Here is a 26,326-nt window from a genome sequence, read left to right on the forward strand (position 1 = left end):
TATATATTCAAGAATAATATTTTTTTAATATCTAAGATCTAAGGAATGTGGATGTGTTGTAATGTATATAGTATTCTAAAATCTTGTATTTACTTTCTTCTAAAAATCATATTTAAAAACTGACAGCCTCGGTCTCCTCTACATAATAAATATAAGTTGCATTGGTTATTAAAAATTACATACCTATTATTGATTTTCGAAATTTCCAAATACAAAAAAATCTATAATAAAATTTATCAAATATCGTCCATTAATTTTCATGATCAGATAATCAATTCACTTCGTTGACTGATTACTAATTTTAAATATATCTTATACTGTTTTGTTTGGCCAGAAATGCTTATTAAAATAAAGCACTATATGATCTTTTCCGCTTCTTACATGCGGCGCGTTGACCTTCCGATTTATTTTAAGTCGTCTTATTTTAACGCGCACCTTATGTAATACCATTTATTTATTTTTATAATATTACAAAAAAAAAGAGCATTAACAAAATAGTACCTCTTTTTTATCTGATTTGCAATTATTTACAATAAGATTTGGATCTCTATTTTTAAAACTTTTACTATTTTATTGTAGAACGATAAAAAAGACAAGTCTGTGTCAAGATGCATTTCCAAGAGATTCTTGTTACTCTGTGCGAATCCATTCGAGAGCACTAAGTTCTTTGAAGGTTTTTGAGGTCGTCCTCTTATCGCTCTCTTTCTTATATTATCTCTTTATATTCCTTTTTCATCGCATTACTCTTTAAATTTACACGCAATAGTAAGCGATTACATATCGCTTTTTCCGAAGAAATGTTTAGCAAGGAAATGTTCTACGTATTATGAAAATATTAAAGAATATATCTTATCCTTTGTTATTAAATATTATTTTTTGTTAGAAATATATTTTCTCTACACTGAACAGTTTACTTTTATTTTATAAATAACAGCGTAATAACTTATTTCATATTATACGAATTTTGAAGAAATAAAATTGATCGGCTGTATTAGAAAAAAATTTATACTTACATTTATTCCTTTACACTTTCTTGCGGAAAGGAATATCGAAATTTAATCAATTTTACGAGCAATATGTACAAATTTGACACAATGTATATGTATATATACAGTATATATGTATATGAAATAAAATGCTTGTAGTAATACGATAATTATTGGTAATTGGATTTTACTTCTCATTACGTTATGGGTATAATAATTTTTAATCTTTGTAGAGCAGTTTTATTTAAAGTTCTTTGAATTCCTATTTTTTTTTCTCTACGTAGTTAATTATAAAACTTATCAAGTGAATAAACTCGGAAAAGATTTACAATGGACGAGAAATGTAGACGGAAATGGTTGTAATTATATGAATATCAGTGCTCGTTATCGTTTCCTTCATTTTTATTAAATAAGACCGAGTCGCAATACAGCTTGTATCGCATGTCGCGATTAATAGATACAAAAGTAGATGTTTGAGAATATCGGTGACAGCTAATTGTTGATATTACGAATAACGTTATAATTTACATTTGGTCTAATGGTTATTGCGAATTTAGCTCGATGTGAGCGCCAGTGCAAGACTTTCTTATCAGCTACCGTAATATCGAACGCGAGTTGTTTGTTTTACACGTTGCGTTGTTTTATTTCTATACAAGATCGAAGACGGATCTAAGACAAATAACGGGAGTCAGTACAGGGTCCTGTCGCATCATCCGCGCACGCACACGTCCTGCCGCCTTGACCGTCTGGTAGACAAAGCTGATTCTTGTTGCACCTTCCGTTGTCGTACTGGCACACATTTGTCACTGCAAACAAGTGATCGTGAATTATAGAATTTCTGATATTTCTCGTTTTTAGCAACTTTCTTTCTGTAGAGAAAAACTTGTAAAATTTCTCTGATTCTCATGATGTTGATTTAGGTTTCAGTCAAAAAATTTCTTGACTGACGCAGTAAAATTTGAAATTATATATATTTCCTAGAAATGTATAATTTTTAGGAATAGATCTCTACGGAGAGATAAAGAATTTACCTCTAGGACATGACTCGGGAACAACCACGATACCATATAGTTTTCCACTTCCACCTGGCGGAACAGACAGTGGTGTGCGTCTTTCGCCATTAGTCTTCATGCCGACTTCGATCTTGTGGCTGCAATGGAAGAAGCGTAATATAAAAACTTTTACGTTTTATAGCATTCTCTGGATTGTCTGCGCGCGCGAGCGAATATTTTATTCCCTTACGTTTTCCAGTCGGTCCAGTAGTAATGATTTTGAGAAATTGCCAAGCCAAACGGATAAGTAAGTTCATTTGCTACGACAGTGACTCTCTTGCTGTCTATCTCAATACAACCTTAGAAAAAGAGATTATTTGTTATTAAAGTAGCAAGCTCTATGATAATGAAATATATTATACCGTCGGACATTTTTCTCCTAAGATTAATGGATGTTATTTCGACGCGTTCAAGTGATTAAAATCTATATTTACTTATCGTGAACGTTCCGGCATCAGCCCAGCATAGCTCATCCGTCGCCCAATCGATAGTTAATGAATTCGGCAGCTTAACGTAATCACCCTGAAGGAAGATTGCTCGGTCTGTTCCATCTTCATTAGCCCACTCCAATTTGGAGGAAGCGCGATTCCAGTCAGACCAAAATATCTTTCTGAAACAAAAATATTCGTTGGAAAATTTAAATATTGCAAGATTAAAATGTCAGAATTTAACAATATTAAAATATAATAATTTAAATAGATATTTTAGTAAGATGGTATTATAATATCAAGGTTATATTGACATGTTTTATTATGTTTATTAATCAGTCTAAAATTAATAAACGTTGGAATTTCTTCTATAAATATATAGCGGTGTAAAATAATTTGTAATTAAAAGAAACTAACTTTATTTTATTTAGTCATACAAATAGAACGAATGATCTTATAAGTGTACGGAAACAGTGATTTTGCTAAAAAATTCAAAATTTCTAAAATTTTGCTGGCTACAGATCTGAAAATAATTTTGTTGGAACATGAAAATAATTATTTTGGCAATTAAACATTGATGAGCACGATGCTGCAAAATATTTTGATACTCTAGCAACCAATTTGAATTTTAATAAAGTTATTTTGACGATTTAACAAAATTATTTTTAGATTTGTATTCAGTAAAATTTTAGATCTTTCAGCAAAGTGATTCTTTCCGTAGATAAGATTGCAGAAGATCTTGAACATGGAACTGAGAAGTTTTGCAAATAGATTTTCTGCGTCCTTATCTATAGCCGTACCCCCGATATGGATGAACAGCTATTCCCCTCGGATTGACCAGTCCATCGGAAACGAGGACTTTGCGTTTCTTTGTCACTAGACTGGCAACCTCAACGGTCGTCTTGCCTGAGTCGGTCCAGAAGATGTTCCTCGAGACCCAATCGACCGACAGTCCCTCGGGACTGCTAACTTTCGGAATAAATGTCTCTGCTATCGATCCGTTATAAGACAGTTCGACTATCCTGTTGCCTGTGAGATAGATTGCGATTTTATCTTACAAAGCTATCTTATTCTTAGACCGTAATTGCTTTTTCAACTCATTGGCAATCAATAAATGTGTTAATACTAAATTAAATTTAAATTTAATTTGTTAGAGAATGTGTCTGTTAATGTATTATTTTGTGAAATATTTATTTTATTTAAAGATCTTTATAATATTAATAAATTTAGAATAAGATTCATTTGAACATAAATTTACCAGTAATATCGCTGGAGTAAGCTTTGCCCCCAAGGCAATCGATATCTAGGGCTATCGCCATTTGTGTGTAAGCTATGTAGATCGGATTTCCTGGATTCTGTCGTGTGGGCATGAATGGTATCCGATGCGTGGCCATTCCTTGGTTTACCAGTAAAAAATTGGAGTCGTGCCTCGGCCGGCGTTTACAATTTATGCCGTCGCCAATATAACCGTCATTACAAACGCAAGAGACCTGATTCTCACCGGTCGACAAGCAATTTGCTTCTGAAGAGCAGATATTCGGATCGTCTCTGCACGAGGATTGTGGCCGACATGTGAAACCATTACCGTAATAACCCTAAAAGTGGTCAGATTCCTGTCATTCATATTTTATACTATAAATTGTAAGAGAAAAAGAGTTACTGCTGCACATTATACTGTCATATTATTAAATGCGTTATATTAAAAAAAAAGTATTTTACTTTTTGCATTTTATACTTTACATTTTTATCCCCTTTTAATTCAACTTTCGAGAGTATCTTTATTTTTACTCTCAGATGAGTATGTCAAATTCTCAAAGTAAAAATTTTTTAATTTTAATATTTAATCTCGCTCGTCTCTCTTTATAATACGTGTGCAACGGCACTTACATACGGCATAATAAAGTACGTATGTGCACGTTGTACATACATGTAGCAACAAACTCGATTATCTTATGTGATGACATAATATTCGTCTGTGTACGCACCGGTTGGCAAATGCACGCGAAATTCGTGGTTGTCTGATTGTATGCACAAACTGCATTTCGGCCACAGTTATTCAAAACATTACAGCCGATATGATCCTCGACACATTGGCGCATACCGTCGCCGTGAAAACCTTTAATGCAGGAGCATTTGAAGCTACCGTCGCTGGACGGCATGCATTGCGCGTTCACGTTGCACTGAGAAAGATTTGCCGAGCAATCGGACGGCACGCATTGATCCTTGTCGATGCTGAATCCGGGTTTGCAGGTGCATTCGTAACGCGAGCTCATGGGGTGATAGGTGCATTGTTCGTTCTTCTCGCACTCGGAATTGTCGTTGCATTCGTCTAAAATGTAAGAAAGCCAACGGCGAATGTCAATTGTTGTGTTTCGCGGATTGCAGCGCGATATACAAAACACGAATTCTATTCTGATTTGAAATAGTCACTTATTGTTGAACTTAGAGGTCGATCTTGATCGTCAATTTCTCGATTTACATGGTAATGCGAAACGCAAAGGAGGCAATATGTATGCGCATAATGAAGGGAGAGAAAGAAATCGTGTTGACATTCCGAAGTACGTCGTGCGACATGCGCAATGAATGAAAGAAAAATTTAAAAAAAGTATAGATAGTGAAAGCACCGATACGACTGCATGTTGTTCCATCGCCTGTGTATCCTGGATTGCACACGCATCTTGCCATTGGTTCCTCGTACTGACAGGACGCGTTGAGATCACAGATATCCACTTCCAAGCAGGATACCTCTGTATGAAGAAGAAGTCGTATCGTTGTATTATCGTACATTAACGTACCTTTATACTGCTTTCACGAGAAAGAGATTTAGGCTTTTTCCTTAGAAAAATGGAATTATTAAACGTAAGAGTATTGAAAGGCACGATACATGGCATAACAAATGATGATGATGGCTAGTTGTCCTAACAATAAGATTAAAAAGTTTAATCGATATTTAAGAGAAAAAGACATAGTACTAGCGATTGTATGTAAAGGTGACAATTATAAAATGTTACATGCAGAATTAATGTTCACAGTTAAATAAATTATTTTGAAGTTATTGCAGGTATAAAATATTACTGTAATTATTATTATTGCAGGTATATATTATTTATTGTAGCTATAATCTATTAATGTACCTATTTGTACGTTAATTCTACGTATAAAACTTGTATAATTGTCACCTGTTTTGCCATCATCATGTTTTCTCTAAGTGTAATGTTTGAGTAAATTGTGTAGAAGATATCCTGAAATTTTTAGATTTTAACGAACATGTCGATTATTTCAAGAAACGAAATGTTTAATGTTCAATTTTTATGATGATTTATATACATTTTCGTGATGATTTATATACATATTAAAGCGTGTGCGATTTAACAATTCTTGTTTTTTTTTACATGCATAAAAATTTATTTTACAAATTTATACAAAAATATAATTTTTTAATGTTATCGCGGAAAGTTTAACGTGCACTCTCCAATATATTCTTATTAATTGTCGCTTACCCTAAGTGTATTTACAAGATGCATTTCGCACGTACCTGTCTTGATGCATTCCATACCATCTCCCTCGTACCCCGGATTGCAGCGGCACTCGTAATCGCCGGTACTCGTCACGTAGATGCACTGAGCGTAGGGATGACACCTGTTCACCACGTTGCAAGATACTGGACACAAGCATTATGATACATTGCACTGCAGGCAGCGATGATAGCTGGCTGTCTCGATAGCGAGACCAAAAAATTGAATATAATCATGATTTTATAAGCGTGCACTGATATCATGAACTATAGTTATTGATTAATTTTATGTTAATTATGTTATACAAAATATCTTGTAATCCTTAAAAATTAGTTTCTGGGAAATTATATTTATTTTATTTTGTAAAAAATCGATATCTAAGCGTAACATGGTAAAAGTTTTGAGAAGAAATATTGTTCCGAAAATATAGATGTCGATGCTACACTCTTATCAAGATATCTGTATCTATTTTGATGTGCAACTTGAAGTATCGCGTCTCGAGTAAGGAAACATTGAAAACATTTTCCAAGCGAGATAAGCATCCGTTCTGAAATCAAATTATTTATTCACAAAGAGTACTACGAGAAGGAATATTTTTGCATTATTTATAGCATAAATATTAACTGTTTAATGAAATGAAAATATTTCAATCACGTTTGCGAAGACAATTTTGTTCCTTCCCAAGAGTATTATACTATAGACATATTTCTCAATTTCCTGGGGTAATCTTCTATCTCGCTATTCACTAAAAGGTTGCGCATCACAAGTTTCTGAAAGTGAGTTTAAGGAGTTGGAAGATAGCGAAACTTCAAGTACACTTATTTACAGAAAGAACCTCTTTCTTACTCGCACTGTATGACGAAAAAATCGGGATGTGTAAGTTTTTTTTGCGAATTTACACAGTTTATAATATATCGACAAAAACCAACATTATTAACTAATTTCATTGTATTGTCGGTACTACTATAAAAATGTTATTTTAAGTGCTTGAATGTGTGAGCCTGCAGGCGTTTTTAATTATGCATTTAGGTAAAAGGTATATCGCGCGTTAATGAAATTAAAACAATTGCACAGAAATAAAAGCACCTCGCGCACCTGACGTCATAAACTCGTTAAAGAGAATGATATGCAGAGCAACTTAATAATCATTAATGAACACAAATAATTTAAAGCTAAGCAGTGAGTGCGTCGTACGCTTAGATCCTGATGGACCCATCGTGTCGTGTCGGTATCCTGGCAGCGGAACGCAAATTCGTTCCAAATGGTCGTAATCGTATCCCAAAGGACATATGCAGACGTCGTCGAAGCATCCAGGGAGCGGATGTGCCGATACTAAAACGCATGATGCATCGACGAACGATGTTCGTCGCAAACTATTAACGATCGTAATCTCGCACGTTATTAAATATTGATCTTTCGTGGGGATTCAAGTTGTTCCTGTTAATTCATTTGCATGCAGTTACCTGTCGTGTGTTTCATTTGCAAATTGTTTTAATTCTCAACTGTATTTCAGTATTCACTATTCCACTAAAATGACCCCCGGAAAAAATACAGCATACGTAATGCTTTAACAGACAAATGCTACTATACCAATACAATATGTACAAATAATATAACAACGTTTGATTGTCAATGTATATACATTGAAAAAAAAAATTGTTTCTTTGACTAAATTAATTTAACAATAATAAACAATTTATTAAGACCGTATATGCGAATTAATTTAGTCCATTTTCATTTCTTTCGATGAAAAGTGTATATTGAACGTCTGGTACTATTGCTATGCGAACTTTTAACGAACACTAGCGTGTTTCCTGTTTCTATCTTAAATACATACATTCTGTAAGAAAAAGACAATTAAATAAAGACAGTTAAATTAATGTAGACAAATGAGCAATTTTTTTCTCAGTGTAATATAATCCTTTTAACACAAATAGGAATTTAACCTTTTTAATTTACGATATTAATTTGTTACTCTGTTTTCGTTTCTGTTGCTCCAGCTATTTCATTATAAATTAATTACTTAATGTATACAATTATATAATTGTATATTAATATAGGAAAAAAATTTTATTGCTTTTAGTTAAATTGTTTAATTGAGGTAATTTATTAACAGCAACCAAATATTGTGTTTATATAATAAAAAATTTAGTTGCTTTTGTAAAATAATTTCTCTACGTTGTAAAAGAACAAAAATTTTTGTTTATACCAACTAAACAATTCAGTTCGTATAAAATTACAGTTTTGTTCGATACATTTTAACCAAAAATTTTTGTTCAATATATTTTAATCAAATTTTTGTTGTTATAGCAAAATTTTAATTCATAGAACAAAACATTTTTTCTAGTGTAATTTAAGTCATAAGCTATTAATTAGTACATTAACATAATACATATTACATAGGCACATATTACTCTGTTTTATTGTTATATTTTTTTTGCATATCTGAATTGTATCGAACGTTTGGTGTATGCGATTTTTCTGAGGATCTTCAATTTTTAGTGGTATAAACATATCTCAATAGAAAGTATTCTACTGATGCTCAATTAATTATTGCTGTGCAATTAAATTACTTGCTTGGTGCTTAGAAATAATTTCTCTAATTCATGCCATATGCGCAATAGCTATACGATGCACATTCGAATAACGGGGAAAAATTACGTTAATCTAAACAGAACACAAAATTTTCACGTTTCACGGAAAATGGTGCGAAAAGCCATCGTACAATTACAGAATTATTTTTCATGCAACTTACAATCTCGATAATCAATTGTCGTATATTCTCCCTCCTGCCTTACGCAGGCACGATTACGGAATTCCCAACCAATTGGACACCAACATACTCCAACCACGCACTGCGGTTGCGGCGGTTCGTCTGTTGTGGTGACATCGGATTCGGAGTAGCACGTGTATCCATCGCCTGTAAATAATCGCATATGTGAATAACAGGTAGAAAACACTTTGCAAATTGCAATATAGTCACATGCGTTTGAAACGACAATCGTTATGTTCAACAAAGCGGTTGAGTCATATTTCGCGCCCATTCAGTTTAATTACTCCATTTTCCAGATTGTTATAAAATTTATATATTACTACAATTGTAAGTCGTAAAAAACGAAGAAGATTAAAAGAAAAACTTGTGAATTTAGATATTTTTTATATATGCAGTAAACTGTATAAGTAATTCGCGACAAATAAATTATTTTTTCAAATATAAAAAAATTTTTTGCAATTATAAATGTATATTTTTTAAATTTATACACATATATACATGTATTAATAATTATATATATTATATATTTGTTTTCTTTAGGAATTATCAACGTTAGGCAAAAAATTCCTTTTCTACTCACCGACGTAACCAGGCATACAAACGCACACGTGTTTCTTCTTATTCCCATCGGAAATACAGAGTCCGTATGGGGAGCAGTTATCCTCCTCGTTACAGGGTGCTGTAAAAGTACAGTTGCTTTATCAATAAAGGATATCATCATTGTTGCCATTATTAACATTTTTTCATAAATTATATGAAAGATTTTACCATGCTGAGAAGGAGAACATCCCTGTTCTGTTTCCTCGAAACCAGGTATACAGGTGCACGTGGGTACATTTCCAATCATTACACATTGCTCATAATTTCCGCAGCGAGTATCTTCACAAGACGGCAATCCTGTATTATGGATAATACGGTATTAGTTAGATAATGTTTATAAATAAATAACTCACGAAAAATATTTATATAATTGAATATTTAATATGTGAATGTTTATTATATATGATTTTCTTAAATGTCTTTAAATTTGAAAATGAATAATTTAAAAGTAATACTTTAACGTCTGATAATATTTAACCAACAGTATTATCAGACGTTAAAGTGATTCTCGCCACTATCAGCAGTAAGAATTTGATCGATTTAATAGAATGTTATCGCAATACGGTAACTGTATTTTAAGATATGAGATTTATCTATATTTATTTTAAAAAATAAATGAAAGTGCTCTTACTTTCACAGACACGACCGTCTCCCGTAAATCCAGCTCTACATTGGCACATGTGGCTACCTTCTTGATTAATACATTGAGCATCTGGGGAGCACATGTGGTTACCGGCTGTGCATTCATTCACGTCCACACAAATCGCACTACCGTCCTCTTCGTATAGATACTGATACCTACCCACATATCGAGCAATATAGTAAATATCATTAATATACACATAATCATTTGAAGAATTATTATTCGATACATTGTTCTACATTTCATTTACCTACAAGCACTATTCTCTGCTTTAAAATAATAACAAACAATTATCGGTAATTATTACTTTGTAAGAGAAAAAACTGTAACTGTAATTATAGTTACTTTTATAAAGTAACTTTAAAAGTTCCTGGATATACTCACCCTGCGTTACACACGCATCTAAAACTGTCTCCATCGACCACGCAAGAGCTATGATCACCGCAAGTTTGTCGTCCTTGAATACATGGATCTTCCTCTTCAAGGGGCGCTATCTTAGTATTGACGGCGAATCGAATGATGCCCTCGGTGTTCTCGTAAGCAGTAACACCCCTGAAAAACTTTAGTCTAGTCGTGTCGTCTTCAGGATCAAAGATAGCGTAGGGACACTCCTGATAACTGATTATCTGATCCAACTTGAAGTTGATCTCCTTCTCGTCTCCACCTCCACGCAGAAGTTTACAGGTGCGCTCACTTTGGGAACGGATCACTCCTGGTTGGGCACGAGTGTAGAGTTCGTCATAGTCGCCGTAGTCTACCCTGGTGTCTCTTTCCAAATGCGGTACCGAACCCATGATTTCTGCTTCCATCTTCAGCTGACCGAAGACGTCCAATCCGAGATAATTGCTGCGTATCGTCACTTTGTCGCCGCTCGACGGGAAGTTTAGTTCCGCCGTGTGATTGAATAAGCCGCCTACCCGTGAAACACGCTCGTATGAGTACCTGTGTAATTGTAAACCTGCTTTCCTTCGGCAACATTGTTATGACATTCTTTGAATTTTTCAAGCTCATTAATAAGATGTAATACTAGTACGACAGATCATACGTACAATCTTTGATAGGTACTATTTAACAAAATGTATATGATATAGTTTTCCGTTAATATTATACAAATTTTGAATAATTTTTTAGTGCAAAAAAAGAAATTGTTTTTTAACGTATTTTAGAATGCTGAGTTCCAAATAATCTGCTACTAGAAAAATTCCGTCAAATCAAATTTCTAAGATATAGTATATCGATTTTTAAGATATAATTATTAAAATACATTTTGTTTCAAATAATTTGAGTCCGACAAATATTAAACAAGAACGTCTTTACCAGAATTTGATGATAATTAAGAAATATTATCCCGTGTATATATTGATGAAAACATGTTAAGCGACTATTACTGGATTGCTGGGCTTGATACATGAAACCGATCTAAAGTCATGAAAAACCGAAATTTAATACTTAATACTTCTGATGTGTTTTCTAATTTCAATAAAATTTCACTCTATATTAGAAAAAAATGTTTCTTCTTGTATTTCAAAAATTAAAAATATTTCTGATGGAAATATTTCCATGGCAGATTCGGATTCAGCATCATTGTCCTAGAAACAGTCTTCATACGTTTTTGCACAAAATCTTATAAACTATTAATTTATCTAAAAAAATAGAATAAAAATGTGAAATAAAATAAATGACAAGTTTGCGCCAAATATTATGTTTGGACAAAGCCTATTTTAGAGGTTTCTGTAGTTTGTATAAATATATATATGCTTCTTGCCTGTAAGTTCGTATCCGTTTTCGGTATCGCTAACAGGTTTTGCGAATAGCCAGGCAATAATGCCACCCAAATTGCCCAAAAGTTGGAAACTAGCGCCGATTTCTTCAGATACTCTTGATAAAGCTGTGTACGTTCGTCCATCTTTGGTTTGTACGTAGCATTGAAGATCTCTGGAGGGGAATTCGACGCCGTTCAGCGTGCCAGATATTCGACCAATAACCCGAAGAGGCACGTCTAAAAATTAAATCTTTTGGATAAAAAAAATCCATAACATCTTTATATTTTTATTATAATTGCCAGAATTTTTTTCGTCTTTAACAAATTGCTATAATTGCTATGTTGCCTAATTATCCTTCTGTGTACGCAAAATATTCTTTTTTTTTTAATTATAAGTGCTGTTTGTTGATGTTTTTACACAACCATTTAATTGACGATAATATAACCTGGAAAGAAATATAATTTTGGTTGTATTTCTTAAGAAGTCATCGCATTTTTCTTGTGGAAAAAAATTATTGGTAGAGACACTGCCAACGAAACAATCATCAAAGAGTAGCACGGCCCATTTCACGGTATTGCCGTCTTTATGATGTTACCGTGAAAGTCGTAAGAACCAGTCTCGTAAACTATGAATAGATCAGAGAAAGCAAGTAAACGCAGCTACTTACTGCGTTACACCTATTTGCCCTACGACAACTTCTGCGTACCTTTGTCCGCGTTAGGTGAAGCGTCGTAGAGAGGGGAAACGTTGAAAGATCTCTTCTTTATCCTGTTTCAAGAACACTTCAAAGGCCGCGTTTGCATGCCATTAGCTTGAGCTTATCTCGCTTACTACAAGCACGCGAGATTTCGACAAACACCGTTGATAAATAGCTTACCGTTTGGCTGGCAGGATTTCCCGTTGCCGAAATAGCCCTGCTTGCAGCTGCAACAGAATCCGATCTCGTAATCAATGCAGGTCGCTTTGCTGTGGCAAGTGGTGGCGCCGGTCCTACAGCTGGCCGCTTGCTGCATAGTCATCGTGTCTAACAAGGTATATTGCTTAATTCGATCAATGTCATAAAGATAACATCTGAGATAACGTTTGGTTTTGCAATTTTAGAATCTTGTTATCGCAATTTATAAATCATGCACTCATAGATTGTCCTTTAAGTAAGCATATTTTTATATAGATTATTATTATATTTTATTATATATGTATTATATACTCTTTACCTTCGATATTATCGGGAGTCTTTATATTTTCACCTTCATCAATGGGACCGACTTGAAACAACCACTGGCCAGGCCTATTTACATTCGACCACCTGAAAACAATTACAAAGGCCCATGAATACGTCGCACATGAATACAGCCGGTGCCTCCGCTCTCCCCATTACTCACTTGTCGACATTCTGAATTTGGTCCGTGCCCGAGCCCCTCAGGGTATACATTTTGCCCTCGCTCATGAATCCTGCCTGTGCCTTGGCATCTGGGAGACCGTTGGGATGCGACTCACCCTGAATCCACTGTATACCATTTTCCGGGTACAGTAGTTCAACAAAGGAATGCGTACCGTTGGATGATATAGCGACTTGATAAGTATTCACCTGAAAGACGATTCGATGAACGTTATTCATGTTTTCAAATAACCGTGTTACATGTTTACCTTTTCATTTTCCCTTAGTAATGGAACGTTTAGTTTAAACATAATTTTATAAGTGTTTTAAAAACATATCGTTAACCTTTTTTCACATTTATAATTGTAGATTTGCTCGTGTTGCTTGCATTTTTTGCACTCAGAATCTTTATTTTCTTTCTCTTCAACGCCTTAATATATAATATATGTATATTTATCTTATTTTAAGTGCAAAAATTTTTGAGGATTTTAAGCAACGCGAACAAATCTTACCTATATAAATTAAAGATTTATTTAAAAAAGTAGAAAACGTAATAATATTTGATAAGCGTAAAGATTGCAACTTGCCTTATCATTTCGCTCATTGTAATACCCAACGTCCATCCAAGTGGCCAAAAAGACGTGCGTAGGCATAAAGTTATTGGCATCCTTAAAGGCGCTTCGAATTAATCCCCCTGCTCTGGCGAGAACGTCAGGGGAATCGGTTTCGCTCCAATAAATTGTTCCGGAAGCTCTCGTATCGACATGCGTATAAAGAGGCGAGATGACTGGATCATCAAGAGGAAACGCAATGTTGAAAAACCTTTGCATGGCCCTAGCGAATGAGAGAACGCCATTTCCATTTATCTGAAATTGAGAAAACCGATTTTCCAGCTTCAATATTTTCAGCCAATTTGTGTTGCAAATGTGCTCGGTTTTAATTTTGTATTTAATAAAAGTTTGAAAATATATTGTATAATTAGTCATAAAAGCTTTCAAAATTTCTATTTACTTATGGTAAACGCAATGAAATGCTTGGATTCTATTTATAGCGATTGTTTAAAATTTTAAAACATTGAATAAGAAGAAGGAATTAAATCGACAATTTACTTATTCATTTTACAGCGTTTAATTTTGTCATATATTTGAAGCTTATTGGAATTTATCAAATATTTATCGCATTATCAGTATCTAACTATTAATATTTCAGTGCTTTAACGTTATGCAACTTCAATTGACTGATAGTTGGCAATTGTTCCATTTTAATATTATTTAATAATAACAGAAGATTATATGATTTAATAATAGAGGAGAAGATATTATAGTCCCCCATTTACATTATACAATAACTTTGTTAATAATCGATATTTAAATTTAAAACTTAACGATTGCATTCATCAAAGTGCTATTTATCCATTCTATATATAATGGGAAATTATATTCCATAGATTCATAATTATAAAATATTTATTATTTAGAACATTATTTACAAACATGTGGCGATACTGTGTAAAAAATATATTCCTAATCCTTTAAAGTGTATCACTATTATTACTTCAATATATTTAAAAAAAATATATATAATACCACTAACAAAATGCAGTTTTTTTTTATAATGCAAATTTTGATCGTGGAGTGCATTGATTCGATAGTATTAAGATCTCCCAACACTAATTTCGTCGCCGAAGACATGCTTGTCTATTGGAACGTGACAGTAAATCAAATTCCGTAAAGCGCGCACTGCGGAAGGTCGGACGACGTCAGCGGGTCAGCAGGTAAATCGTTGGCACGTGCTGCTAGTGAAATCCGACAATAACGTTGTTAGGAAGGGGACTTGCCCCACGTCGTCAGTCTCCGCGAGTCTCGCAATAGACACGCATGCACGTTAATGAACGAGCGCCTGTCGTCGAAGAGTCATTCACCCAACGAACGCACGCTCGTTATAACGCCGGCGCGAGAACGGTGTCGCGTTTGCGTAAACTCGCGAAGGAATCGCAATCATTTCATCGAGACTGATCGAGAACATGCCCATGATAGAGCGGTCAAGGGTGAGAGCGGTGTCTACGAGATGTTAATAATTATTTTTAAAAATTTTAAGCAAATTTGAAACAAGAGATGTCAAAAACTTTGACGATTAATACATTTTACGAAAACATTAGAATACTATATATAAGTAATGAACCTTTTATTCTTTAATGATGATAATGAATATAATCATAAATTTAAAAAATTTTGTTAGAAGAAATTTACACATTTTTTTTTTATAGATTTAGCCTAATCTTATTCTTAGTAAATTATATTCTTGAAAATATATACGTATACAGGAAAAATGGAGGGTTTCACTGCAATGTGTAAAAATTGAACTACAAACACACAAATCTGAAAATAATTTTGTTGGATGAAAATAATTAATTATAGGATATATTCAAGCTGATTATTAGAATGTCAAAACTTTTTGTAACATTGCTTATCGCACTTAAGCATCCTACATAATTATTTTGATAAACTAACAAAATTATTTTTAAATCTGTATCTAGTTAAATTGTTAGATACTTCAGCAAACCATTATTTTATTATTAAGTATATTAATTGTTTATAAGATATTTTTTTTGCCATTTTTATATTACAAGACTTTTTAATTTTTGAGAAAAATTATTAAGATTATATAGAAAAAGATAGAATTCCAACTATTTCTTATTATTTTTAAATATAATATTCAAAGCGAAAAGGAGTAGCCAACAGTCATGTTATCTGGGGCTGACTTATTTCGTCAATTGGCTAAAATGAAGTGCGCTAAACGCGTGCACACACACGTTTGATGAGATGCGCTCTTCAAGCCGCAGCTGCTACGCAAGAAAAAAAGAACTCTTCGTCATTAAAGAGACAAAATTAAAACTTCTCAAAAGAGCGGTGCAACCGCTTGAAATATTACACTGGGAGAAAGTGATTGACATGGTTCTCACACTGTTTGCTATTAGCGGCTTAGTGTTACTTAATGTTGAAATTAAGAAAGTGATATATTATGCTACCATTCTTAAAATCTATAAGATATATGAATAAAATTACATCGTATATTTTAATTATATACTATTTCGTGACTTTTTGTAAGACAAGCTGTTTATTAAAAGTAACTTTAAATTTATGAATAATGAAATTTTTTTAAAAGCAAAATATGTTTTTAAAACAGAAAAATGAAAGTTATCTATTTATTTTTTTTATAAATATGGTATATAAAATACGAATTTCTCGATACTTGTTCGATTCGGATTGCGTGATTCGCTCTCACATTTTTTCATCAATGTTCATTCTTATGCGCCACTCAAAGTCCAAGCTGGAACATCCCATGACCTATATTGTTTTCACGTGAGGTTAATATTATGGGCGCCGCGTCAAATTTAACGCTCAAGTCGCACATCGTTAACGAGCGACCCGGTTCAAGTGAATTGACACGAATTAGGGCGACAAAGTAATAATCTCTATTGTGACACTATTCTGGCATTAATTTATTTCTTAAATTTATTTCATAATTTTGTTGAATAGGCAAGGTATTTAACTTATTTCAACTTATCGAAAATATAAACTAAACTTTTTAATTGCACTTTAATAGTTATATAATGTAACTTTTCGATGTGAAAACAAGTTGTATTTATTAAACCGAAAAATTTTAAATATTACATTTATTGATATTAAGAATATATTTAAAAAGATATTAAAATAAGTTTAATATTTTTTTTAATTTTTGTGATAAAATTTACTATAAATTAAAAAATTTTTTTATATCGGATTATAAAATGTATCGGAAAATGTTAGTTTTTTTACGGTAGTATTAATTGCAATTTAGCTTAAATAAACAGAAATCTTCCAACTTTCAATACTTAATCGATATTCGTCCCGTTATACGTATGAGAGTTTATGAACCGAATCAGTATCGGTCATTGAGAGAGAGAGAGGCATCCGATAATCGATGCTTGGGAATGTCAAGCCAGTATTGATAGTCTTGCCGAAGCTCGTTTACGTTCTCAGACGTTTTGACATTCGCGTAAGTCAGCTAGTGGGAAAGTTCGACGCGCTATCACTGCCGAGGCTATCATCGAGGTCATAGGTCACAGCCGAGCCGATGACACACACGTACACACATGTAATCGCGGTGGAACGGTGAAAATAGTACCGCCTGGAAGTAACAGGAGGAAACCATGCTAACTGCCAACTCTCTTCCTGATATCATCGATAACGATTCTAATGTTTGGCAAACCAAGCGCAGTATTGGAAATAATTTGAACTCGACTATTGTATCGACCAATATTTCAATATTCAAGGAAACTTTTGAGAGAAATTACTCGACTTGCTTTCTTTCTACCAAAAATTATTTCGCAATTGATTCTGTATATTGCACATTCATATTTATATAATTTGTAAGAATAAACTTTAACTAATTAATAAAAATTAAGTTAGAATTAATAACTGTAATAATTTTTAGTGATTTTAATGATTCACGTTTTAATTACAATCAATTTCTAATCTTTAAGCTACTTATCATTTTTTCAAGATTATTTAAGTGTTTTTATTTTTATACAGTATTTAACCCTCAACTATACCTAAATTCTAAAGTGTCTTGTTTGAAATACAGAGTACAAATGAATCTCCTTATGACGATTAATAAAGGAAAGTTCAAAGTCTTTTCACCTACACTTTAGAATCTCATAGTACCAATCGTATGGATTATAGTCCAAAACATTTTGCTTTGGATCCCAATAATAATAAAGAAACGATTACGTCGAATTCTTATGATAATCGCGGTATTAGTAGATTCGGTATATGTGCAATCGTCGGCAGCCGCAAGTCAATGAGATTATCATGAGATTGTCATGAGATATACCGAGTTTACTAATACCGCGATTATCATAAAAATTCGACGTAATGGTTTCTTTATTATTATTTGGATCCAAAGTAAAATTTGTTTGAAACCGCCGTCTCTCTTGTCATCTCATTGACTCGCGGTTATTAGTAGACTCGGAATATGTACAATCGTCATAACGTAGTGGCAGCCACCAGTCAATGAGATGACAGGAGAGACGGCGGGTTCGGTAACACATGCCGCACGCGCTAACGCAATCGCGCAATCGGCCACAATCATTTTGATGACTGTGAATCGTCGACGATAACCGACGAAATGGAGATGATTGTCGTGTAGGAAGGTCCTCTAAGTAGATCATCGTATCTTCGCGTTTGCGGATACGTCGAGATATACATCTGTGTCAACCGCGATTTGTCACTGACCTGAGTCCGCATAATAACATTAATAACGGTATAAGAATTGACCGAGGAAACGTTTGTTGGAATGTCAATTTTGAGTTACATAATGCGCAAATCCTTTTTAATAACTATAAATATAATATTTTGAATCATTTTAATTAAGTACTATTATGATGACATAAATTATGAGATATCACTAATTTTTCACTTAAAATAATTATTGTTATTTTGTAATAGATAAACACGATTTTAAAAAAGCCTTTATAGTTTCTTAAATTGTCTAAATTTCTATTCGAAAAATTGCGTGTGTGACAAACAGATTTATTACATAAAATAATTAATAGAAATAATTTCTTTTTAAAGAGATCCTTCTTTATTTTAATTGAGAAAAACACTTAGCATTTTTGTATATAGAATGGCATAATAAAATATCGACTGTTATTTAGTTAATTTTTAATTATTGGAAACACTTAAACTTGAAAAATGTTTTGAATCTTATGTAATTTCTGTTGCAATGTAGAAAGTAAAATTTCTGTCCATTAGTTTATTGTCATCCGCCTTTGCATTCGCATGCGAAAGTCTCTGCATGCTTGAGCTCCACTTATCTAGTTTTACATTGCACACTCGCTCTCTTCAACATTTCCAACAAATTACACGCCTACGGTGATGTTTGTCTGACTAGCGAAACGAGCACGACGATTGACGAAAGCGAGCAAAAACTAAAATATGTTTGCAAGAAAAATGGAACAGCAATTCCCTCTTTAAAATAGCAAACAGTGAATTTCCATCGCTGATGGATGATTTCAAGGTTACAACGAGATATGTCGTAATCGGAAGTTCAGAAAGGAAACTCGGTGAGACGGAAGAAGCTGTAATGAAATTAACTGAGAATTCCGTGTCGAGACTAATTGAACTTTGTCGACGATGACGAAGTCAACGACAGAAGGAATGATTTGGAAGAATCGCGAGCGGAATTTCACAATTCCTCCCACTAAGTCTCTGCTAAATAATGTGGGAAAACGCCAAGGCTAATTGCATAGCACCATAAGTTGGCTATCGTATCACTCTCTATCTTGATGTGAATGTTTAATTGAGCGCAGGAAAAGATACAGTCTTCCACTGAATTTTACGTTAATGCACAAAGGTAAAGAATGCCGTAAGATGTATTTTTAGTGTGTTATTTTTACGGAGAATCAAATAGCGTTATTTCTGCAGGACGTATTTATTCATAGCGAAACATGCGATTTCTTGTATGCAGAAAACGCATTAGTTTAGATTTTCTTCATGCAACTTAAATAGTGTGAAAAATTATCAAGATTAACTTTATCAAGATTGTCGCGAGTATTTACATAACCGCGGTCTCGCGATGTTAATGCGACTTAATTCTGTAATCAACACATAAACTTACATGTACATTTACTTGCACTAGCAAGATAAAAGAGTAAATTAATATTTATATATTTTTCTTGTTTCTGTTAACACTAGATATTAACTGCATAATTTTTATTTCTTACTTATTATATGCATTATATAATTGTTTATTATACACCACCATGACGGTCAGTGACTAAACTTTCTATTTACATCTTGTCGGTCATTGATCAGGCATCGTATTATGACATACAAATAAATATATCTGCATATTACATTTTGTATAATTTAATATTATAAGTTTAATTATATATATATATACTCATATAAATATTTTATTGTCTATTTTATATGAAATAATCCAATTTTATATTAAAAGTCGTGAATGGAAAGTCTCAACTAATGTATGCTAATATATCCTTAATGACAAATAAATTAAATAAATAAACTTATAAATATATTATTATTATAACATTTCTTATAGGTATATCATAACATTTTTTTTAAGGCAGTGGTAACAGTAAACATAAACTACGAATCCCTTTAAAATATATATATTTTTATCAAAATATAAATAACATTTAATATAACATTTAATTCTAGTTGAAAGTTATTTTTACACATATTTTTATTTGTGTTTGCGATTTCTATTTTCATATTAAAACGACGAAGAAAATAGAAAAACCGTGAACTTTTTGAATTCATGAAGAGCTTTATAATCTGCTCGTTCTTTGCCACGCAAAAGATAAAGTCTGTAGCTGTGCAATGCCATACTACGCATTTGATACACACGTATTGCACCAGCATAGGAGAATACACGATTACCGTGTACGTATTATTCCAATACCTGCAAAATCGAATCTCCCATTCTAAGCTCTTAATCCGCCTAGTCTCTCACAATTATTCGTCATTATACTTTAAGCTCATCCGGCTGACTGGCCGGCCGAGTTTCTGCGTGTGATTTGACTCGACGCGCATCCCTAAGCGAAGCGTATATACGCACGTCATCAATAACGCTACGATGATTCCGGACGCTTGAATTATTGACGAACCTCAATGAATGGAACGGATCACGGCGGATCATGGTTTCAATGCGGCATTTTGGTAACGGTGCGGCTGCGAAAGTCACACCAATTTGAAAGTGAATTTCAGTAACGGTATTTGATGCTTTCTATCGCACGTAGTTTTGTTTGAAAATATAGGACATTATAAAATTGTGTGAATAAGTAATTTTATTTATGTATGATCTTGTCACAAATGGCAGATATACAATTAGTACACTGAAAAAAATATACAAAATAAGAATTTTAAAAAGGTTTTTAATTACTTATAATTATATTAAGTGCTCTTAAAACCATTCAATTTTTATTTTTTAATCATTTTTAATTAATTTTTTATTTGGGTTTTATTATATATTCATAATAAGAGGTCCAATATCTGAGTTAAAAAATTATTTTTCGTTTATTTACAAATATTTTATATAGAAGATATATTTTATTTTTATGAGTGAAATAAAAATTTCATTCTTACTTAATTTATTTCAATATCTCCATAAATAAATAAATAGGTTTAATTTAAAAAATAAAATAAATTAGGCCTTATTTGGCTATCTTATTTATTAAAATTTAATTTTTTTTCAGTATATTCATACAATTTTAATAGAGTTCAATAATAAATGATCATATTATTTACACATATATAATCTTTCAGTACATAGATTAATCAGAGTTTGTTAAAGATACTCCATGCTATTAATTAAGGCTACAGTTTCAGTAGAAGGAAAACATTTGAGAAAATGTTAATAATACAAGTTTGCTCCCTGTGGAGGCGTAATGCATAAACACTTCCACGTATGAGCTCATGCACCTTGATTCGCAATAAATCACTTTGGAGAGATGAATCCTTCGCATTAATCTGCACACGACTAGTCGGACATAATTAACGTTCATTCATGCCGTCACCTTTGTAGTAATACAACAATTCGCAGAAAAGTGAAATCATGCAGTGTCCTGCGGATTTTTCTAATCGCCGGCGGTTTCTATGTTTGTCTAATCGTTAGTTATCGATGTTTGTACGATGAGTCAAGTGTACTAAAATCCAAATATTGTTCTCGTGGATAATCGATTAAAACGAAATTGTCTTTCAACAATTTTTAATGACCTTTGGACACGCTACAGAATTGCTCGAAAAGAGAGAGAGATTTTAAAAGCTGTTTCTTGACGTATATTTGCCAATGAGTGAACGGTTTAAAACGTACTTCACTTCTAATATTTACGAAGTGTAAGTGTATAAAAAATTCAATTACGAATAAATATGTATAATTATAAAATTTCTAAATTATAAATACAATTTGTATATGATGCTTATTTTCTGGCTCCATAAAACTTTATATAAAATACTTCTTATATATTTTACGATTTTTTAGCGATATTCTTTCGATACAAAAATACACGTTGAGAAAGCCTGTCATAATTTTTTAAATGGAAAACGTTATTTAAATGAATTATTTAAAAGAAATAAATATGTACATCTCTTATTTTGAATTTCTTTGTAATATATTTCAAGGTAATTAAAACCACAGATAGATGATTGCGATGATTGCTCTTGTGTATCTACAACATGTACTTCCTTGAGATACGTTTTCGTTTATGACCGAACTTTCGGCGTGTAAACACTACCGGAATCTTATCGCGCGGCTCGGACTCTGGATGCGCGTTGCATCGTCTTCCGGTTCGCGCCGCTCTAGCTTGTTCATTCATACGAATTAACGGACCCTCGTAAATTGTACGCGATGAGCAGCGCGGCGCGTCCGCCGCAATTAAGCGCGATTGTGCCGCCCAGAGAGTCGTTCGTTCGTCATCGCGAGCGCAATGAATTCGTGTCATGCCAGAAGATGTCGGCCGGATTAGACCGCGAGCCGAATTGAGAGAATGACCGAATGCGCGCACGGCTTCGTCGTTTGTCTACCGCGCGACAAATTGATATTAACCAAGGAATTGCACGCCGCCGCCTAGCTGCTCGTCTCGCCGTCTCGGAACTTTTTCTAGACCGGACCATAAATTGAAGTTCGTCACACGCGGTGACTGCGCTAAGTTTCCTAATCTGTAACGTGTCTGAACAATTTTATAACTTTTTTCGTCGTTCTGCGAAGAGATAGGGTAGACAAACTTATGGCGGAGTGCGTCACGTCACTGTTATCGCTCCTATTAACAAAGTTGATGAATTGGGTAAATTTTTTCTCGGCTCGAATTTGTCCTAATCAGGGAATTTCTTATTATTGAAACTTAGAGATAAGATAACTAGATATAATCCAGTGACAAAATTTTACTTTCTAGTTTTAACTGTAGTATAGTTTTAAGTTACAATATATTTTTTTAATTTAAAGTTATACATTGAAATGTTTAAAAACGTTATTGTAATTACAAGGATATAATGTTCACTAGTATTCTCTCATTAGCAAAAAAAAAAGAACGTAGACTTTTTGTACTTCAGTCAAAATTTATTTAAATATAAGCTCAATATAAATCCAGTTAATAAAAAATATAGTTTTAATAATTGTTTTAGAATATTGGTTAAAAATCGGATAACAACGTATTCTGTTTTATATCAATGAAGCAATGGTAATCCAATCCTTTGAGTTAAAAACAATACACACAGACATTTTGTTATTTTTAACTTCTATGTAGCAAAATATAAATAAATCTATTTTTATGTTAGTTTCGAAATAGAAACATTGACGTATGAATTTAGCAAATAATAAACTAAATTTGAATTAAATTTAATAAATTTTCTTGAATTAAGTCGTTTAACTCCATTGTTTTTGATAACAATATATTAAGTAGAAGCAGTAACGATCTATAGAAATAATTTTAAAAAATTGAATGTAATTTGACATTATAAATTTGACTTATATTTTAGTGTGTTTACTTATCATAATTATGATATAATAATTACAGAAAAACCTAACATTTTCTCTTTAAATCATATTTTGATGAAGCTACTTGAGATGAATATTATTCTACATTTACTTAATTATGTATACTTAATTCCGTTTAATATAAAAAAATTGTAATTGTATAATGATGTACCAAATTTTTATTAATTGTATCTATTTTATGTTTTAGGAGTAGTTTTTTTTAGATATTTACGGCAAAGAGGGGAAACTAATACAAAGTAAGAATAAAATAAAATGTCTTTATATATACGATAGTGCCGTGAAGTTTGATTGACTACCACGTTACATCTTACTGACAACATCTTAGTGGTAAATATCTCAATAATTGTAAAAATATTGCGAGGACAGATTTGCAATAGGTTATCAAGAATATTTGCCGATTTTTTTCGAACTGGTGTTTTTCGCCGACGATCAGTTTACAAGCGTATAAATACAAAAATAGCGGATTCGCGTCTAATAATAACTTTTCAAAGCATTCATAGTCGTAAATAATAAAAAAACAACAAATAGCAGAATGTCTCTCGAAATTGTTGAGTTTTAATCGAAATTATAACAATTTATAAATATTTTCTTTTCATTTCGGTTTCCGTTTTTAAAAATTTTTAATTGTTTGGATTGTAAGAAATTTTAAGTTATTTTGATAAGACAAAATACAATCATAGAAAGATTACATTACAACATAATTTTTTAATTAAAAACGGTGTTTACATAATTACATGTTACAATTATGATGTAATAATGAGAAAGAACTTTCTTCTCAAGTCGTGTTTTAATTTATTTTTTGAAATAAAAATTATTCTACATTATATGCAATTCCATTTGATGTGTACGTGATAACACATGCCATGTTTTAAATCATTTATGTGTACTTTTGCACGCTTTGGTTTAAGATTAGATAATAAAAATCAATTATATATTTATCTCACTGTAAATTGTAATTACGTTTTTAAAATTATCATTCATTAACAGAATATACATAGATCTGTGCATCGATAAAAATTTACTTAAATATAGACTTGATATATAAGTCCGTATTGAATGAAAAATTTTGCAATTGGAATAACTGTTTTAACTATCTTAATGCTAATTCGTATCTTAATGCTTAATACGAGTAACCGATACTCTGAGAATAAATTCACTATTAATACTTACGAATATCGAGTTGTAGATTTTGTCGTAAAAAACGATGGGTGTATTGAGGATAGCTTCGGCGGATAGCAGCATTCCATTGTTATCAGTTTCGAGGACGTTGGAACCTGGACCTGTGTGCTGGTACAGATCCCTTTTGGATAAAGCTACGGTAAAGGGCGCGATTAGGGCCAGCACGAGGGCCAGCGAGCCTAGCAGAACGCTCCAGCGTGTTGCGCCGCGAGCCATTCTCTCAGACTGCCTTAACGCTACTGCTGTTCGATTTGGCTACGACGTCTCTTCTTGCTGCCCCCTAATCGCCTTTGCCCGCCGCTGCTCCGCGACCGGCGTGGCTGCTCATCGTTGTTCCGAGTACATGAAACGCCACTCGCTTCCCTCACTCAATGATAATTTCGTGACACCACGTCGATCCCTACTACCGATTCCATTACTAATAGGCTAATATGCAATCGAGTGTATCTCGAATGTAACTCTTTAGCATCTCTCTCTCTTTATTTTTCTCACTTATTCTCTATGTACCCTACCGTACGATGACCACTTGATGCAGTGATGTGTAGTTCCTACCATGAATAAGCATGTAGAATATTGGAATAAATTGACAGATTTTGTAAATATTTTCTTTTCCAGTATTTTCACAAAGAATATTGTATTAATGGTTTCATTTATTTTAATAACAATAATTCTTTGAAAAGTTTAATTTTGTTGGATCAACGTCTCTGCAGTCATATGATGATCTCATGAAGAGAACGAAAATTAGTTTGTGCGATATATCATATGTATCACGGTTTATTTAAACACACGCTGAGAGACAAGTATTTGTGACTATAATTGAAAAATAAAATAATTATATTTAGGAGATCTATTTTTATAATTATAAAATAGTTATTAGTTAATGTCATAATTATAGTTATAAAAATAGAACTGCTAACTGCTGGTTATTTATTGCTGTAATGTTGGTATTTAATAATAATTATAAATTTTTATGATTCTCTACCAAAAATATAAATTGGCACTGATAATTACTATAAATTATGATTAAAGAACAATATAATAATTGTAAGCATTTTTTCTCTTAATGTACATTTTTATGAGAACATTTGATTTTATGGTTACAGAGAACAAGTAGCGCCAGCTTGTCTAATCAGTTTATTTTATTAACTTTATATTATTTAAGATGTAATTTTTTTGATATATATTTTAGGTACTCATCAAAGTATGCAAAGTACGCTATTATCTTTGTACGTACATTCTCCTTATACATAAAATAGCTTGAAATCTCATGACCGAAAAATATTTTCGACATTCAAGTCGGCAATAATTCATAATAAGACGATAAAAGTATGATTTTAGTAATAGATTCGTAAATCACGCGATGCGTGTGCGCGATCAAATTGCGCGTATGCGTGTGAGCTGCGTATCATTCGCGTATCGTAGCGGCGCGCTTAAGTCACGTATTCTCTT

The 26,326-nt window shown here is 32.7% G+C and overlaps 1 protein-coding gene across 5 annotated transcripts; it reads right to left on the minus strand.

Annotated features, from left to right (window-relative positions):
* Positions 1 to 1,470: 1,470 nt before the first annotated feature.
* Positions 1,471 to 25,093, minus strand: Ndg (Nidogen). 5 transcript variants are annotated; one of them, XM_018506520.1, is made up of 21 exons: positions 24,869 to 25,093; positions 13,726 to 14,004; positions 13,143 to 13,348; positions 12,975 to 13,066; positions 12,638 to 12,784; positions 11,763 to 11,996; positions 10,382 to 10,910; positions 9,986 to 10,152; positions 9,523 to 9,651; positions 9,335 to 9,433; positions 8,737 to 8,901; positions 6,002 to 6,127; positions 5,091 to 5,213; positions 4,452 to 4,795; positions 3,725 to 4,061; positions 3,267 to 3,495; positions 2,473 to 2,648; positions 2,229 to 2,337; positions 2,018 to 2,136; positions 1,615 to 1,792; positions 1,471 to 1,583 (listed from the first exon to the last, which is right to left on the minus strand). In XM_018506520.1, exons 1-20 carry the CDS (start codon positions 25,091 to 25,093, stop codon positions 1,656 to 1,658), a joined length of 3,972 nt encoding a protein of 1,323 aa, XP_018362022.1. In that variant the 3' UTR covers positions 1,471 to 1,583; positions 1,615 to 1,655. The 5 variants fall into 5 exon arrangements, with proteins under 5 accessions (XP_018362022.1, XP_018362021.1, XP_018362020.1 ...); XM_018506519.1 differs by having other exon boundaries at positions 1,471 to 1,580; positions 1,612 to 1,792; XM_018506518.1 differs by having other exon boundaries at positions 1,471 to 1,792.
* Between the last annotated feature and the right edge of the window lie 1,233 nt (positions 25,094 to 26,326).

Source organism: Trachymyrmex cornetzi, unplaced genomic scaffold (genome assembly GCF_001594075.2).
Source record: "Trachymyrmex cornetzi isolate Tcor2-1 unplaced genomic scaffold, Tcor1.1 scaffold225, whole genome shotgun sequence".
Taxonomy (NCBI): domain Eukaryota; kingdom Metazoa; phylum Arthropoda; class Insecta; order Hymenoptera; family Formicidae; genus Trachymyrmex; species Trachymyrmex cornetzi.

Excerpts from the sequence above, each read along its gene's own strand:
- Ndg (XM_018506520.1), bottom strand. The coding sequence starts at position 25,093 with ATGGCTCGCGGCGCAACACGCTGGAGCGTTCTGCTAGGCTCGCTGGCC. Across the intron at positions 10,911-11,762 it reads AAACGGATACGAACTTACAG|GCGGCTTATTCAATCACACG; the intron begins GCAAGAAGCATA and ends TTTCACGGGTAG. Across the intron at positions 6,128-8,736 it reads GACAATTGATTATCGAGATT|TATCTTGCAACGTGGTGAAC; the intron begins GTAAGTTGCATG and ends GCTTGTGTCCAG.